The 17734-nt window shown below is 40.5% G+C and overlaps 1 protein-coding gene across 1 annotated transcript in view; it reads right to left on the reverse strand.

The window, feature by feature from the left end:
• Positions 1-15948: 15948 nt before the first annotated feature.
• LOC307156318 (serine/threonine-protein kinase Nek4-like) overlaps positions 15949-17734 on the reverse strand; it is a gene marked incomplete at its 3' end in the record, with an annotated part of 945281 nt that continues 943495 nt past the window's right edge. The window contains exon 13 of the mRNA XM_079867609.1: positions 15949-16968. Coding sequence (XP_079723735.1) covers positions 15949-16968 — 1020 coding nt within the window. The remainder of the gene's footprint in view (positions 16969-17734) is intronic.

Consider the following 17734-nt stretch of genomic DNA (forward strand, 5'->3'; position numbering starts at 1 on the left):
ACCAAGGGGGTAATCCATCAGCCGGAAACCGAAGCTTCCCTGAGCGCCGCCATTGATTAGCAGACCATCACCTGCTGTTAGCACTCCATTGACTCCCATTCATTTTGGCGTCACTTTGACAGTGAATAACTTTACATCTGAGGCGTTTAAAGACTCCATTTGTCCATTATTTATTTCTAAAGAAACACGAAAATGTATAAAAGGCTCCATTACCTTCTATATTACATTATGGCCCCGTAGAAACAGTTTTTGTAAAAATAGGCTAACCACGCGACTCTCTGTCGCACAGTAAAGAGATTACCGTATGGACAGGAGGAGAAGCTCGCTGGCAATCGGGGGGACATGGAGGCAAAGTGACAAATTAATTCATCAGAATACTTGGCAAAAGTTTTTTCCCCTCATAATATGTCTGAAATGGCACTCATCACAGCCGCGTGCACTCCGAGCGAAAATGACCTCCAGATACTGTTGTGTGCAGCTACAGATACAGTAATGCTGCGGATACGGTTCTGTGCGCTCGTATTAAGCACACACACCTGATTTGTATGTGCACTATTATGGTACAAGGTAAACCATGCCATACGAAAGTGTAGTTACCCATAATGTGTAACCTTAAAAACTATGGCTTGATTTGAGAATGAGTTATTTAGGAGAGAGTGATGCAGGCCTGAAGTGCACCTGGAACTGGTCATGGCTAAAACTGGAATATAAGATTAAGGTTAATTAAGAAGAGCTTACATTCCCTTTAGCAGATGTTGTCAAGAAAATTAATAAGAAGGGTCATGTGAGATGTATTCTCTGCCACAAAGAAATTAATTTAATTCATTTTTTTTATGTGCTATATAAAGTTGATTGGATTGGATTTTTTGCTGCCGTATCCTTCTCACCTTTTTTACCCCGGACCAGTTTTCATGCCAGAGTTGTCTTTGGTAATTGATATTTCTGCTTCTATTAGCACACATGGCACATGTCTCTGAGGCGTAAATTAAAGTGGGAGCGTGCACCTCTGGTTGACAACAGTGAAGTGAGAGGTACTGTAGTAAGGAGAAGTTTGGCCACACAAAATCAAAGCGACGACCAGTCAGATAAATGTGTCCAAGGTCAGTGACGCCCAGCTTGGTGAACTGGAAATAAAGAAGGCTTAGTTAAGTTGTAGTTAGTTGGTTAATGTGTCTGTCGTATTTTATTTTTCACAGATTTGTAGTTATCAATTATAAGGTTGGTGAAGTAAGTTCAATCAGATTGATAGAAGATTGGTTCACTCAGTGGAACTACACAAGACCATTTAGTGTTTAGTTTTATGTTAGATGTGTTTGTAAGTGTATCTCTCTCTATCTCAATTCCCATAAAGGCACCAAGTGTTCTGGGTGAGGATCCATCCTCCATTGAGGCTCATGTGAATGTCTTGCATAGCCAGTACCAGAAGATGCAACCTGACTTCAGGATTGTACGGGACCGAATGCAGAAGAAGTTTGCATGGCGGCAAAAGGAGATTGCTGATGGCATGACTGTAGAGGACACAGTTAAGAAGTACCCTTTCTTAAGGACACCCACCGGTGTAAGTAAAAATGTATCCTAAGATCATAGTTAGAATTCTTAACGGTATATTCTTATTTGCTGGTCTGTGTGAGTGTAATACATGCACCAAGTTTGATTCCCTGTCATGAAAATGAGAACTTCACCAGGAGTGTACTGCTCCAAAATGGTGTACACACAGATACAGGGCTCTACAGTGCAACCATTTTGCTTGCATATGCCCCTAAAAATCGATACGTGCGAACCGGAGAAATTATTTATGAGCACAATGTGCGAGTAACTACAACCTACCATAATCCCCTCACCCCGCCCGCTGCGGTGCACCTTCACTAATCATTCAAAACACCCCACCTCGAGTAGCGGGCAGGACGCAACACAAAGCTGGTGTCAATCATATGAAAGTTGTTGAAACTCTGGCAGGAAAAAAGCCAGCTAGTCACGCAGGGAGAAGATAAGGAGGTTTTGAGTTTTGCTAGCTGGCTATTTAGCTATATCAGATGCCTTTTGTTTAAACATGTTCAACTTTTCATAAAATCGACGTGCTCGTCAGTTTCACTTTTCATCAACTGACCAATCACAGCCTGGTTGGGGCATGAATAGCGCTGATTATTGATGAGAAAGTAGCATTAACAAATTAGAGACCAACGTAGGCCATTTTTCTTGCACAAGGATTTAATGAATGAAAACAACTCACAAATATATAGGATATTATTTATCATTCATTTTGGAGCAGTACATTCCTGGTGAAGCTTTCATGACAGGGAAGGAGTTATTGGGTCAAACTTGGTGAATGTATTGTACTCTAATAAACAAGCAAAAAACACTATGTACTGTAACTGAAATGTTATTAATCACCATTAAAAATGTGACAGCGGAAATAAATGATGTGAATTAATAGTTTTATAGAATGAAACCTAACGTGTAGTCTACACACAAATGTCACATATCTTCCATGTGCCATTAAGTACTGCTTCTTATATTAGTATCAAGCTGCATGATGATTTCTGATACGGAATAAAGCTTAATGTTTTTTCTTCTGTAGTTGTGTGATGAGTTGGAACGTATCCAGCAACAGGGAACTTGTGTCAGTGACTCAATGAAGGCTTCAAATGTGCTCAAAAGGAAATGCCCACTATTCCAGTTTTACCTGGAGACAAAAGAAGAAGCTCTTACTGAGGATCTTCCAGGTACTGATTAAATGCTAATGCCTATACCACAGTGTTTCCAAGTCGTGGGCCTTAAAGTGTAAGTTGCAGGTTAAATTTTCACGAAGATAATGCAATGTGTTTATTAAACATAAAGATAAGAACCGCCCACCATTGTTTTTTATACCAAAATGCTGATATAATATGAAAAGTTGGCACTTTTAACAGTGGTTTTAACCGCTCCCGCTCCCTTCCACTAGATGGGGCGTGACGTCATAAGAGGAACTCACTAGTAGAGTTACCGTACGCTAGCAGCTATATTCGCCTTACATAACTTCAGAAAAGTTGGTTGTATGTTTTATTTGATAAAAAAAAATTATGGATAAAATAACTCAATTGTAAACATACTCGTGTGTGCTGACTTCAAGGGGACCGTGATCATGCCTGAAATGAGAATAAGCTATTCGCAAAACAAACGGGTTCAGGCATGTCAGATCAGCCGGTCGCGGGTCCAGCTGTTTCACTCCAAAACGCGTTCACTTCACGGCAGCACATACTCTCCACTGCTGATAGCCCACACAAACACAGTGATGGGGACATCGATCTCTCTTTTTATTTTTTGACAATAAACATCGCTAATTAAATCGTGAGAAATTGCGTGGATTGAGGAAGGTTATTACATGACGTTTGAGGCGTCGATGAGACTATTGGTGCCTGTTCAGTGTGTGCATCTTACAGCTCTGATTTGGACCGACTTGACACCATGTAAGTAAATAATGTCTTCAGTCATTGTCCCCCCTTTGCTTTTCTACATGACGACTGTGGTCCATAAAGAATTTGATGGTTTCCCACATCCTCAGTCGTTCTCCAAATAGCCATAATACAGTAGGAATCTAGCAGAGTATGGGTTGCGAGTTCCTCTTGTGACGTCATCACCCAGTTAACGTAAAAACACGCTACCTTTGAAGAAACCCCAATAAATGTTATTTTAACGCATTTTAAGACAGAAATAAATACATATATACATATAGAGCACTTTAATTTACACATTAATTGGCTGTGGTGGTTAACCTGCAACTTACACTTTAATATGTCTATTTTAGATTTGTTATTATTCTTATGTCATAAAACAGTGTACTTCAATTGACAATAGGGCTGGGCAATATGGCTGAAAACTGTATCACGATATAAGTGTTTCATATTGGTCGATATCGATAATTATTGATATTTTTTATGACCTATTTAAAATATAAGGACCAGGAGACAAATATATTACATTCAAACATTTATAATTTTAAACTTAGTCTTCCTCTGATTATAATCCCCTGATTATGGCAGAAATATCAACACAGCCATGGATAACACTCAAATAATTAAAATGTAAACATAAGTCTAAAATCACAATGAACACTTAACAATTATCTCTTAACATTAAGGTGCAAAATTAAATACGTTAGAAATGCTTAATAAAGTGTAATAAAATAGTGGAAAGTGTTAAATATAAACATAGAGACACCGACAACGGTCTTGCATAATTTGCAGATGACATTATAAAATCCAAAAAACTGCCATACTAGTAGTGGATGGTGACCAGCATCTGCCAATAACTGTCACTGGGCAAATAAATCTCCTCTACTGACTCCACCAGGCCTCGTCCATACCAGTGCTCCACATGCTCCAGGAGGACATTCACCTTGAAGAAACTAATTCAGCACATATAGGACTCATCCATGCCCATGAAGCCAATTTCACTATTACATGTGGACTTAATGACTGCCAGTCAAAATTTCCAAAATCTTTTAGGCGACATCTATATCGAAAACACACAGACCGTGTTTTACGTCCTGACAATGATGATGACGATGATGATGATGACGATGGAAATACTGAGGTAGTCGATGAAGAGATTTTGATCAGCCTAGGACACACACTGTCACTGAAAATCCTTCATGTATGGATGAGCTGTTAAAAAATTTCAAAGAAAATCTTTTCAAATTCATTCTGAAATGTAGAGAGAAAAATCACCTACCAATGTCAGTTCAAGAAGAAATAGTTGATGATGTTAATTTCTTACTGTGTTTTATTAAGGAGAACTGGGATGCTTTTATAGCTTACCACCTGCAGAAAACTGGTTTTGACATGTCACAAAGTCCAGAACTGAAAAGGGTCATACAGTCTAATGATTTTTTTGATGTGGACACAAAAGCTATTCGATCTCCATACATGATAAAAGGCCATTGTAAATCCAAGCTTACCAGGACAGAACCTGTCCATTATAAGTTAAGGGATTCTGTAGGAATCCGCTCCTATTCATATGTACCCATTGATAAAGTGCTGAAAAAATACTGTTCTCATGAGGACATTTGGGATCAAATTCTGAATGAGAATAATCCAGAGACAGACAGCGAATTTTTAACAGACTACTGTGATGGAGAATTTTCAAACAACACATGTTTTTTAAAGATCACCCAACTGCATTTCTATGAAGATGAATTCGTAGAAGTAGTTAACCCATTGGGGTCAAACAGAACCAAGCACAAGCTGTGCTCATTCTATTATACTGTAGGCAATTTGGACAACAAGTATAGATTGCAGCAGAGACATGTTCATTTAGCGTTGTTGGTGCGTTATTCATATGTTAAACAGTGTGGTTTGGATGTCATCTTAAAACCTTTGCTAAATGATCTTAAAAAATGGCAACTGATGGTTTTACAGTAACTTTTGATGAAACTGAACACACACTTCGTGCCGCTCTTGCAACTTCATCTGGTGATAACTTGTCAGCTCACATGATCGGTGGATTTACCATGTGATTTAACTCGGGTAGAATTTGTCGTTATTGCATGGCTTCTTATGAAGATATAAAACACATGTTTGAGGAAGACAGCTTTGTTTTAAGAACATCTGAGGTTCATCAGTGTCATCTTGCCCGCATTCAACAAAATCCTGATGACAAAGTGACTTATGGTGTGAATGGCCCTTCACCTTTTAAGGAGTTGCAATATTTTGATGTGACAAAAGCTTTACCACCGGACATAATGCACAATATGTTAGAGGGTGTAATTCCACTGTTATGAAGCTAGTTATTGGCAAAGCTCATACAGAGAAACATATAACTATAAGAGAAATACATGAAGAACTACATAAACTGTGCACTGGTCAAAATGACAAGGTAAATAAACCAGTACCGTTATCAGAAAGACTGCAGCATGTTGGTATTACTGGATCTGCTTCTCAAAATTTGTGCCTTTTCAGGCTTTTGCCTTTTGTAATGGCCCACCGTGTGCCACCTGTAAATATTGGCATGTTTTTCTGTTGTGTCGAGAGATTACTGAGATCGTTATGGCTCCAAAGGTGAGGAGAGAGAACCTTTTTTTGTTAAATGTACTTGTTCAAGAGTTCCTGACAGAAATGAAAGGTGTGTTTGGGGGTGTTATTACTCCAAAGTGTCATTACTTAATTCATTATTCAAGACTGAAACAAATGTATGGGCCCCTGTGTTTGCTATGGTGCATGAGATTTGAGGCCAAGCACCAATATTTTAAAATGATTTCCCATAACTGCAGAAATGTTGTAAACATAAACATAGCTACAACACTGAGCAACAGACACCAGTTCAGACAGTGCTGGGAGTTTTGTGGGAGTATGCTGGGTGAATTTGAGAAAGTCCCGGTAAAAAGTGTGACCACTCCATTTTTATCTTTACCTGTGGAGCTGCAGAGAGCCCTGATGGTCAATCACAACCTCTGTGATGGAGATTTAACAGAGAAAGCTATCCAACTTGTGTTTGAAGTAACAGTCAACAATGTGGAGTATGCGGTCAGAGATGTATTTTTCATAGATGTACTGCCTTCTGAGCGTATTCCATTGTTTTGGCAAATCAAGTACATCTTTAACATAGACACTATGTGGATCCTTTGTGGAAAAATGTTGATTCCTCTGTTCTATGACCATCACTTTCATGCATGCAGTGTCAAGGTTGATAAAGAATGGACTTTACTGAAACCAGGAGATGAAATGGACTTTCAGGCATATGACACTTACTCAGTTGACGACAAGTTATATGTCACAGTTAGACATTGTGTTTAAAATGAAATGTAAAATAATAAAATAAAAAGGACTTAATAAATTCTGATATTAATACAGCGTGTGTGTTTGTAATAAATAAATAAATAAATATATATATATATATATATATATATATATATATATATATATATATCATAGTCAACGATTGTACCCTGTCAAAGCCAATTTTGTACCCCTTTTGAAGGGTCAGTTTTTGTACTGTTAAATAAAGGTACAAAATTGTCACCACAGGTACAAGACTGGTCTCTTAAGGTACAAATCACAAGGGTACAAATATGTACCCTATGCCAAGGGTACAAAAGCTGTACCCTTGAGGGTGTACAATTATGTACTTTATTTTCTGAGAGTGTAGCTACTGTATCTCTCTGTCCTTCGCTGCTGGAGCAGCATATTATTAATTAAAAATTTAAAATTAATAATATGTGTTTGTACTCTCCATATGCTTGCAGAAGCACATCCAGTTCTGCTGGTGAGAAATATGAAGACCTCTTTTTGTCTATGCTTTTTGTCTGGCGCTGTTGCCATGGTGACTCATAATATCTGCGCTCCATTGATAATGGCTTTTTATAGTTGTGGTGCACGCGCTTAACTCAGAGTCAATCAACTCAGAGTTGATTGAAATAACTAATTTCAGATGTTCTGTAACCGAAAACGTCTCAGGTTACGACTGTAACCTATGTTCCCTGAGAACAGGGAACGAGACACTACGTCATCATGACGCTATGGGGAACGCCTCAGGCGTGACAGGTGTCTGAAATCAAATATCAACTCACGGCAATCATGTTGACCGGCGACAGCCCGTGAATCATCAGCTTGATTGATTAACGTGCGACCTGGATGTATAAAAGGGCGCCTTGCACACATGACAACATCCTATCGTCTGAAGGGACTGTTGCAGGCAGGCCCCGAGGCATGGCAGGGAGACGTAGTGTCTCGTTCCCTGTTCTCAGGGAACATAGGTTACAGTCGTAACCTGAGACGTTCCCTTTCGAAAGGGAACTCTACACTACGTCAGAATGACGCTATGGGGAACAATATACCAATGCCACCATGCTGAGGGGAGTGCATGCCCAAAGGCTGTGACAACTGTCAGAACCAGTAATTCAGAAAACACTGGAACCACTCACCCTTAGGTCACATCGTGCTGTCTGTGACAGCACTCCCTACCGGTCATCACCCAAGCTAATGAACCAAGAAACCGCCAGAACATAGTTAATGGGGGGGGGGTATCTGGGCCAGCTCAAAGGCTTAGGACCACAGCTTCCAAAAGAAGGGGTCCCTTCTAGGGAGTGTGGCTAGGGGACCCAAGGGACCTCCAGCCAGTCACTATTCAGGGGAACATGCCACCTGAAATGCCACCAGGCAGGCCTGACCTGGTGTCACTACATAAGACACTAAGTCTGACCACTTCCTGTCTGTCTGAAGACAGAGCCTCTGGACACTTGCCTTTAGGTAAGGCATCCAACCCGAGAGACTGCAAAGCAGGCAGTGAACCACTCGGCCCGGATCTCAGAGACGGGATATCATGGAGAGTATGACTCAGCATAGTGCTTTACAACCCTTGCCAGCGAGGGGAGTTTCTCTACTCGATCCACGGATCTACCCAGTGTTTGTGTTTCAAACCACTGAGGAGGCCTGTGAGGGCCTAAGGAAGTTCATGGGAGTTCACTTACAGAGAGGCCTGGAGAGGCCTACTACCTGTTACCAGAAGACCACCTTAAGTGGAAACTCAAAATATGTAGGAACTAAACTCCAGGGACTACCTGAAAACCATGCTGAGTGAAAACACATACAGTATGAGTTAGCTCACCTTCAGGAAGGCCTGGTGAGGCCTCTGACCTGATAACCACAACATGTGGGAGCTCATATTCAGGAAGGCCTAGTGAGGCCTATAACCTAATAACCACGTTATGTGGAAGCTATATTCAGGAAGGCCTGGTGAGGCCTATAACCTGATAACCACTGTATGTGGGTTCTTATACTCAGGAGAGCCTATTGAGGCCTCTGACCCTTTCGGGGGGACCAAAAACGACCCCCATGCCAGGGAGGCTATCACACTTAATGCTGAAGCCAAAAACCTGTTTAGTACCTAAGGGAAGCGGCAGCCTCCACAGGACGACTAGAGAGCAGAGGAAGCCTGCACATTTACACCAACATGGTCTCCAGAATTTATTCTCAAAGTGAAAAGTTCATAATACAGAGCTCAGACAGAGAAAGGCTAAAAACAACTCTCCAATATTGAGAGGGCCCTTATTCTAAACTACTGCCTGCAATACCGTTTGCATGAAAGCCTCAGCAGGATGACTCTCGAAAGAGAGGAGGCCTGACATGCTAGAATATAACTACTGCACTCTTTTAGGGAGTGAAGCCGAACTGTATATATGGAGGCCTCAGCAGGATGACTCTCAAAGGAGAGGAAGTCTTACACATTTCTAGCAACCATAATCAAAGCTCAGGGAGCGAAGGGCTTGAAACACCTCCTCAGAGAGGGAGGGCCCACTTCTCAGACTTCAACTCAAATGCTGCTTGCATGGAGGCCTCAACAGGATGACTCTCAAAGAGAGGAAGCCTGACACATGCTAGAGTATAAACCAAAAACAGCCAACTGTATATATGGAGGCCTCAACAGGATGACTCTCTAAAGAGAGGAGGCCTGGCACATATATCTAACCATAAACAGCCTAACTATGTATATGGTGGCCTCAGCAGGAAGACTCTCAGTGGAGAGGAGGCCTGACACATATCTAACCATAGACAGCTTAACTATGTATATGGTGGCCTCAGCAGGAAGACTCTCAGTGGAGAGGAGGCCTGACACATATCTAACCAACCATAGACAGCTTAACTATGTATATGGTGGCCTCAGTAGGAAGACTCTCAGTGGAAAGGAGGCCTGACACATATCTAACCATAGACAGCTTAACTATGTATATGGTGGCCTCAGCAGGAAGACTCTCAGTGGAGAGGAGGCCTGACACATATCTAACCATAGACAGCTTAACTATGTATATGGTGGCCTCAGCAGGAAGACTCTCAGTGGAGAGGAGGCCTGACACATATCTAACCATAGACAGCTTAACTATGTATATGGTGGCCTCAGCAGGAAGACTCTCAGTGGAGAGGAGGCCTGACACATATCTAACCATAGACAGCTTAACTATGTATATGGTGGCCTCAGCAGGAAGACTCTCAATGGAGAGGAGGCCTGACACATATCTAACCATAGACAGCTTAACTATGTATATGGTGGCCTCAGTAGGAAGACTCTCAGTGGAGAGGAGGCCTGACACATATCTAACCATAGACAGCCTAACTATGTATATGGTGGCCTCAGCAGGAAGACTCTCAATGGAGAGGAGGCCTGACACATATCTAACCATAGACAGCTTAACTATGTATATGGTGGCCTCAGCAGGAAGACTCTCAATGGAGAGGAGGCCTGACACATATCTAACCATAGACAGCCTAACTATGTATATGGTGGCCTCAGCAGGAAGACTCTCAGTGGAGAGGAGGCCTGACACATATCTAACCATAGACAGCTTAAAGGAGCTGTATGTAAGAAATTTATTTCAATTAATCATAAAATGGCCCTGATATGTCACAAGACATTAAGAAATCATGTTCATTTCAAATACTTATATCACTGACAACAGTAGTACGGCCAGGATATTGTCATTTAAAAAGTGAAGTTGCAGCCCTCAACTGATGTTGATGTTGTCATCTTGTGTTTTGGCCTGATGCCCCACCCTCCACCTATCTACCAATCACGAAGTTAGTTGTGTTTCAGCATCCCGGTTGCCAGCTCTGCTCTAGTTACCACAGCTGCAGCTACAAACTGTAGCCCACGTTCCTGCTGGATCCTGCAGCCTATCTGGCAACCTCGAGTCAGGGGGGAAGGGGAGGGGATACAGTAATTTGAAAGTGATTGCAGTACCAGTTTTGGCCACAATCTTACATACGGCTCCTTTAAAGCCCATGGTGCAGGTTTTTTTTTTAATTTTTTTATTAATATAACCTTGTATGAAAATACCATATGAAAAGTAAATGCAGGATTAAAAATTGTTTTGCAAGACATAAGGGCGCAAATTCAATAGAAAACGTGACCGTTTCCTTGACCGTGTTGAAAAAGCGTTTTTTTCCACCATCGCGTCATATGACGTCACATGAGGTAGTCGTTTGGCTCTGCGTTCGCGCTCAGTGCAGAGATAGGTTGGTATTCAGTTGGAGCGGTCATGATTCACTGTGTTTTCGGTGCTTATTGTATTTCAATTAATCATCGTCGTGGTAAATGATTGTGAATTATGGCCTGTCAGGACATCGAGTCCACAGGTTTCCGAATAAGAAAAAGGAGGGTGCGATCTTCCGTGCCTGTGTGCGTTTTGTGCCGGGTAAGAGACGGGACTTCACTTCTGCTTCTGCTTTGAAAAACGCGGTAGTGTGTAGCGTTCACTATAGACCGAATGATTATAATCCCGGCGATATGTGCACACTGTCCCGGCTCATTCATCGGGTCGCCCGGTGACGGCCCGTCGTCAGCATGTGGTTCCGGCAGGAAACATGACGCTCACGGATCCGTCAGAGATCACTTATTGTACATCTGTTTTACAAAATGTGCCTTGTCTTAATTTAATTCATTAACATATCCTACATAAACTTGTAATGTAATGCATTTATGTGTTTGCTATTAGTCTGCAGCCGACACTTTTTATTATTATAAATATTATTTAATTATTATAAATATTATGTTCTATAATTCATTTTCAATCTGTACAAACCGACTTTAATGTTTGTGTTGGCTGTTTCTAGATATAAAGTTTTTATACAGTAAGAGAGTTGTGATTGTGATCATTTTTTTATTCATCGTCACCAAATGGGTTAATTCAAAGCCTTTATTAAGTCCCTCTTCCTCTGGAAACTGTCTCCTAATGGCTGACACACACAACACATGCAGGTAAGGGTCTAAATACTAGCTTTGCTATTGCCTGATACATGATAATAATCTGTACAATTGTGATCTGAGCATAGTGTTATAGGCTACATATCGTCGGCTAAAGCTAACACTGTTCTCTCGCCCTGTTCTCCTCACACCACAACTCACCGTTGTTCTGTCTAAACCTGGCCTGTCCTGCTCACTTGGCTTCATATCAGGCTCATAATTATATGATATCATCATATATATCAATTAAATATGAATTATATATATATACACGAGTAAATATTTAGGCTACAATTCCCCCAGCTTTCTGAGCTGTCATTGCGATCCATTGTTTACTTTGACCGCTCTACCTCATGTGACGTCACTTCTGGTTCGGCGGTTTTCAAATGCGGAAGTAAAATTTTCCTCACAAAAACGACTCCAGAAGCCTAAATAGCGTTTTATAAGTATATGTTTATATTTAAATCTAGTTCCTACATTATTTTTCTATACATTGGCTCACTGGGTACTCTAACCTGCAACATGCCCTTTAACTATGTATATGGTGGCCTCAGCAGGAAGACTCTCAGTGGAGAGGAGGCCTGACACATATCTAACCATAGACAGCTTAACTATGTATATGGTGGCCTCAGCAGGAAGACTCTCAGTGGAGAGGAGGCCTGACACATATCTAACCATAGACAGCTTAACTATGTATATGGTGGCCTCAGCAGGAAGACTCTCAGTGGAGAGGAGGCCTGACACATATCTAACCATAGACAGCTTAACTATGTATATGGTGGCCTCAGCAGGAAGACTCTCAGTGGAGAGGAGGCCTGGCACATATATCAGAGCTTCAAGGAGTGAAGGGCCTGAATCACCTCCCCAGGGGGGGAGGGGCCACTTCAAAGACTCTACCTCCAACATCTGTACACATGGAAGCCTCAGCAGGATGACTCTCGAAGGAGAGGAGGACTGACAGATAGTAGGACCATCAGAGCTCATGGAGTGAAGGGCCTAAGGCACCCCCTCAGAGAGGGAGGGGCCACTCCTCAACTCCGACTGTAATGCTGTTTGCATGGATGCCTCAGCAGGATAACTCTCGAAGGAGAGGAAGCCTGACACAAGCTAGAGTACAGACCAAAACTGCCGAACTGTATAGTTGGAACATGTATTTATGGAGGCCTCAGCAGAATGACTCTCAAAGGAGAGGAGGCCTGCCACAGAATGTGGGAGCTCATATTCAGGAAGGCCTGGTGAAGCCTCTGACCTGATAACCTGAACACCACATAAGTATTTTTTATTTTTTTTGGAAAATACTCCTTGACAGTCACTCTATACAGGAGACGCGGTCTGTAAGAGAAACAAACAAAAGAAAATGTTATTTGCGCACAAAAACATTTTACAAAAAGACCAGACAGTACACCTGCAGTGTATCATTTTAATTCCTCAGAATTAAATGCAGCCAAAAACACTGGATAAGTGAAACACGGTCTGGATGGTAGGCTGAATTAAAATATCTAACTTCTTAGATAAAATTCCATCATTTTAATTCCATAGAATTAAATGCAGCCATAATCACCAGACAATACTGTTTTAATTATTATTATTATTTATGGTCTCATAATCTACACACTGCCTCGGCAAACGCGAGATTCGAGCCATTAAAATATATTTGGCTTTCATCCCTCGAGAAGAAAGTCAACAGGTGCTAGGTTGAAACATCCGAAAGCGCACAGAGTTATTTCTCAATGAACACTGCCAGCACCCTCAGGAGCTGGCTGTGAATGCCTCGCACCCAACAGTATTATTTCACAGATCGCGTGCACCATAGGGCTCAAATGCTGACCCTCCTCCCTCGAAAAAAAGGGTCAGACGAGAGCGGAGCGTTTCTTCAAATGAAACACGCTCACAGTTTGCACAAGAGGCTCTCTCGAGAGCCGTGCGTGCTCTTAATGCCTCTTCAAAGCGATATTCTCTTAAACAGACAAACAGTCCCTGAAGACGAAAAGATGTTGTCATGTTTTCAAGGCTCCCTTTTATACATCCTGGGCGCACGTTAATCAATCAAGCTGATGATTCACGGGCTGTCGCCGGTCAACATGATTGCCGTGAGTTGATATTTGATTTCAGACACCTGTCACGCCTGAGGCGTTCCCCATAGCGGCATGATCATAGATATCATATAAAGGCTAGATGTCTCGTCCGCGCTGCTGGCCAATGGAGCTCGACATCCGCACACGGCGGCCATCTTACGACAGGGTGCTCGCTCACTCATAACATGGTGCATGTACTTTTAAATAACCATAACTTGCTCAATTTTCTACCGATTTTCAAACGGTTTGGTTTGTTATAAACGTCAGAGATGTAGCTATTATACTGCATACATATGAATAATTATGTTCAAAATGTTTAAGCATTCAGAATTATAGCCACGTTAATAACGTTTGTAAGAAACCAAACCGTTTGTAAATCCGTCCAGATTTCAGCGAGATAAGAGGATTTGTGTGCGTGCTGCTCACTCACCTTAATTCACAGAGCCCTGTCCTAAGATGGCCGCCGGTGGTGCCGGAAGTGACTCCGCCTTAAGACATCTAGCCTTTATATGATATCTATGGTCATGATGACGTAGTGTAGAGTTCCCTTTCGAAAGGGAACTCAAGAGTTTCCCATCTCAGGGTAAGTCAACTCAGAGTTCAAGCTTTCATTCAGAGTTGGTTGAACCTCCTTATTGAAACAGACCCCTGGGTCTTTTCACGATCAGATAGCTATCGATCACAGAAAACGCATGAAGTGACCCTAACAGGCCCATTGTTCTGCTCAGTACAATGGGTTATACTGAATTGTTTTTATTCAGCAATGATTGATAAAAAGTGACAGTAAATACATTTATAATATTAAAAAAGACATTTAAAATAAAGTTCTTTTGACCTTTCTATTCATTAAATAATCCTGAAAAATGAATCACTGTACAATTATTTGATTAAGAGCACTAATGTGTACATTTATAGTCAAGGATGCAATGATTTCTCAAATTTAGTGCTGGGTCTGAATCTTTTTAGTTCAAATGGTTAATTGTAACAACTGTTATTTATTTATTTATTTTTTGCAGAAGTTCCAGTTACTTTTTTTTTTTTTTTATCAGAGTTTACCTTTAAAGTTCCGTAATTGTCGTTACTCAGTTAATATAATACTTTTTAAAAAAAAACAAAATATAACAACTGATTTATAAAATGTGCTCTGTGTGTCATGAATAATGCAAGCATACATAAAACAAGAAATGCAAAAAGTGTTGAGAGGGGTATAGAATCCGTTTTCCTGTGCTAGTTAGGATTAGTTCAACTCATAAAGTCATATCAAGTCAAGGCACTTGAGAACTTAAGGAAATCTATAAAAAGACTTTATTCAATCATGGCATAGGCATTTAAAAACAGGTAACAGGTTACACACACTCAGAGTCTTTTCAAACAGCAATTAATTAGTCATATGACAGTCACCTGATTACGTAGTATAGAATAAGAGAAAAAGAAATTAGCTGATTAATAATATAAAGAGGACATCTCACCAAAATATAATTAAACAAAACACAATATGGTCAAATAACAACAATTTATAACATCTATACAGATAGCTCTCTCTCTCTCTCTCTCTCTCTCTCTCTCTCTCTCTCTCTCTCTCTCTCTCTCTCTCAAATGAATTCAAATAAATGCTATAATTAATTCATTGAAATACATTTATGTTATCTTACCGCACTATTTTATCTCTGTCTCTGATTCAAAGCGGGCAGAACGTTGTCAACATTTGAAGTGGATCAAAACCTATCATCAAAGTTATGCATGAGTTTTTAACAAAACCTGTTCTTGTCTTGGACAACTTTGATGAACTCTTTTGATCCACTTCAAATGCTGACTACTATATATATATTTATACACACACACACACACACACACACACACACACACACACACACACACACACACACACACACACACACACACACACACACACACACACACACACCTGAAACCAGTATGTTCTAAAAAAAACATTATGTAATTAGTTTGTTTATAGTAGTAGATATGTACAGTACAGATACAAATACATAAAGTAAATGTTAGGCTCAGTACAATGGCTTACACATTTCAACTGTTTTCTCTAAACCCATTTTTTTCCTCACTCAAGCTCACTAAAAAATCGACAAGATGTTGTGCAAGTCTGACTGGTAGTATACATATCTGGTTTCTCTCATCTCTGGGTGGGTTACCGTTTTTTTATTTCCTCTTTAATTTTTTTTATTTCCTCCAAGACAATGAGAAGGCCTTTATGCATTTTTCTCATCTGCACAATAGCCTTGAATACTTCAGATTTTACTTTTTCTGGATCATCTGTTTTCCACTGTTGTCTCATCTCATGAATCTCTTTGGAGTCTTTCACTGTGAAGGCGATGTCAGCAAAAACTAAGAGTCCACTCAAAACTCCTGAGACTGCCGCTGCTGCTCGCCCGATTTTGGCAGCCTGAACAGCAACTCTGATAAAATTAGCCAACAGACCCAGACTCATTATTCCAGTGACAAAATCTACGGTACTTTTGCCTATCTCCCATGGCATCTGTCCATTATCAGAAGGGGAGGTACTAGCAAAATCACAGAATTTATAACATTTTCCCAGTAACTCTCTCAGGCTAAGTGAACAGAGAATCAGTTCTTTTACATTTTCATAGTTCTGTTTAAATGTTTCAAGGCTCTTATGGAGTGATTTTTGTTTGACTGTATTGGTAATGTTGGAGGCAGCACCTGTTACACCACCTGCAACTCCGACTCCCACACCAACAAGTGATACAATCAGAGACGCTCCTAATGTGAAAGGTGACAAAATTGCACCAACCACTGCAGTGATTCCTCCAGCTGCCCCGATCACTGAACCTGCCAGACTCCCTGCTGTGGCACTGTAATGTACAGACTCTAGTGAATTGGTTATTTTTCCCCACTCACTAACTAATTTCTCAAAGTCTTTATAGTGTTTGTCGTAGGCCTTTTCAAAGGCATTGATGGACTTCATCAAGCTTTGCTCAAGTGCTTCTGGAATTCTCTTATTTCTCTTTACTGCTTCTTCCAGGAATGGTTTTGCTAGAATCTCATCAGCTGAAGGTCTGTCTTTAGGGTCACGGCTGAGCATTTGTCTGATCAACTCCCGCAGTTCCTGTGAGTACCTCACTGAGATGCGAGGTGGTTTTCCTTTCAAGCTTTGACCATGTAGAGCATGGCGCTCTATGTTATCTGACTGTGGAGGAAAATAAATAAATAAATGAATTAACAATGACCAATTAATTTGCAGCATTTATGTCTAGGTTAACCTGTTAGCCTGCACCCCCACTTTTGAAAAAATCCCCAGAAATGGCATACCAAACTAAAACAAATATAGTTCATGAACCCTTTGCACTAAAAGCACAAGTATGGTGTCATTCAGTGGCGGTTCTACATTGAATTACACCCTGGGCGAGACCCCTTTCGAGCGCCCCCGCCCCCCAAATAAATTTTTTGTTACCCCATTGCCAGATAATGTTTTGCTTGTTTTAAGCAAAAACTAAATTTTTATTTATTTTCCCAGAAAACAAGACTTAATATCTTATATAGTTTTACTACTTTAGTAAAATAACGTTAGGCCTATGCATCTTTATTTAAGAAATGTTTGATATTTGGACTGGTAAACAAGACAAAAATAGGCTACTAAGTAAGAAAAGCATTTTTGCAGTGTAGTAACAATATTATGGTGAAATTAGATCTCGTGTTTGAGTTAAAAACGAATTATTATTAAGCATAGCAAGAATCATAGCAAAAAGGCTAACAAATAAGAGTTATACCCACCAATTAATATTACCCCTTCATTCATGACATGGATACTGTAATCATACAGAGAAAACATAGTTGCATACCTTTATCTTTAGCTCGTTTCTAAATTGGGAACCTAATGGCTTTGACCTTTCTTGTCCATCTCTTATTTGGCACTCAACATCAACACTCAACAGATTCCCTGATCCCCCCATAAC

The sequence above is a fragment of the Squalius cephalus genome (assembly GCF_949319135.1).
Source record: "Squalius cephalus genome assembly, chromosome: 3".
Taxonomy (NCBI): domain Eukaryota; kingdom Metazoa; phylum Chordata; class Actinopteri; order Cypriniformes; family Leuciscidae; genus Squalius; species Squalius cephalus.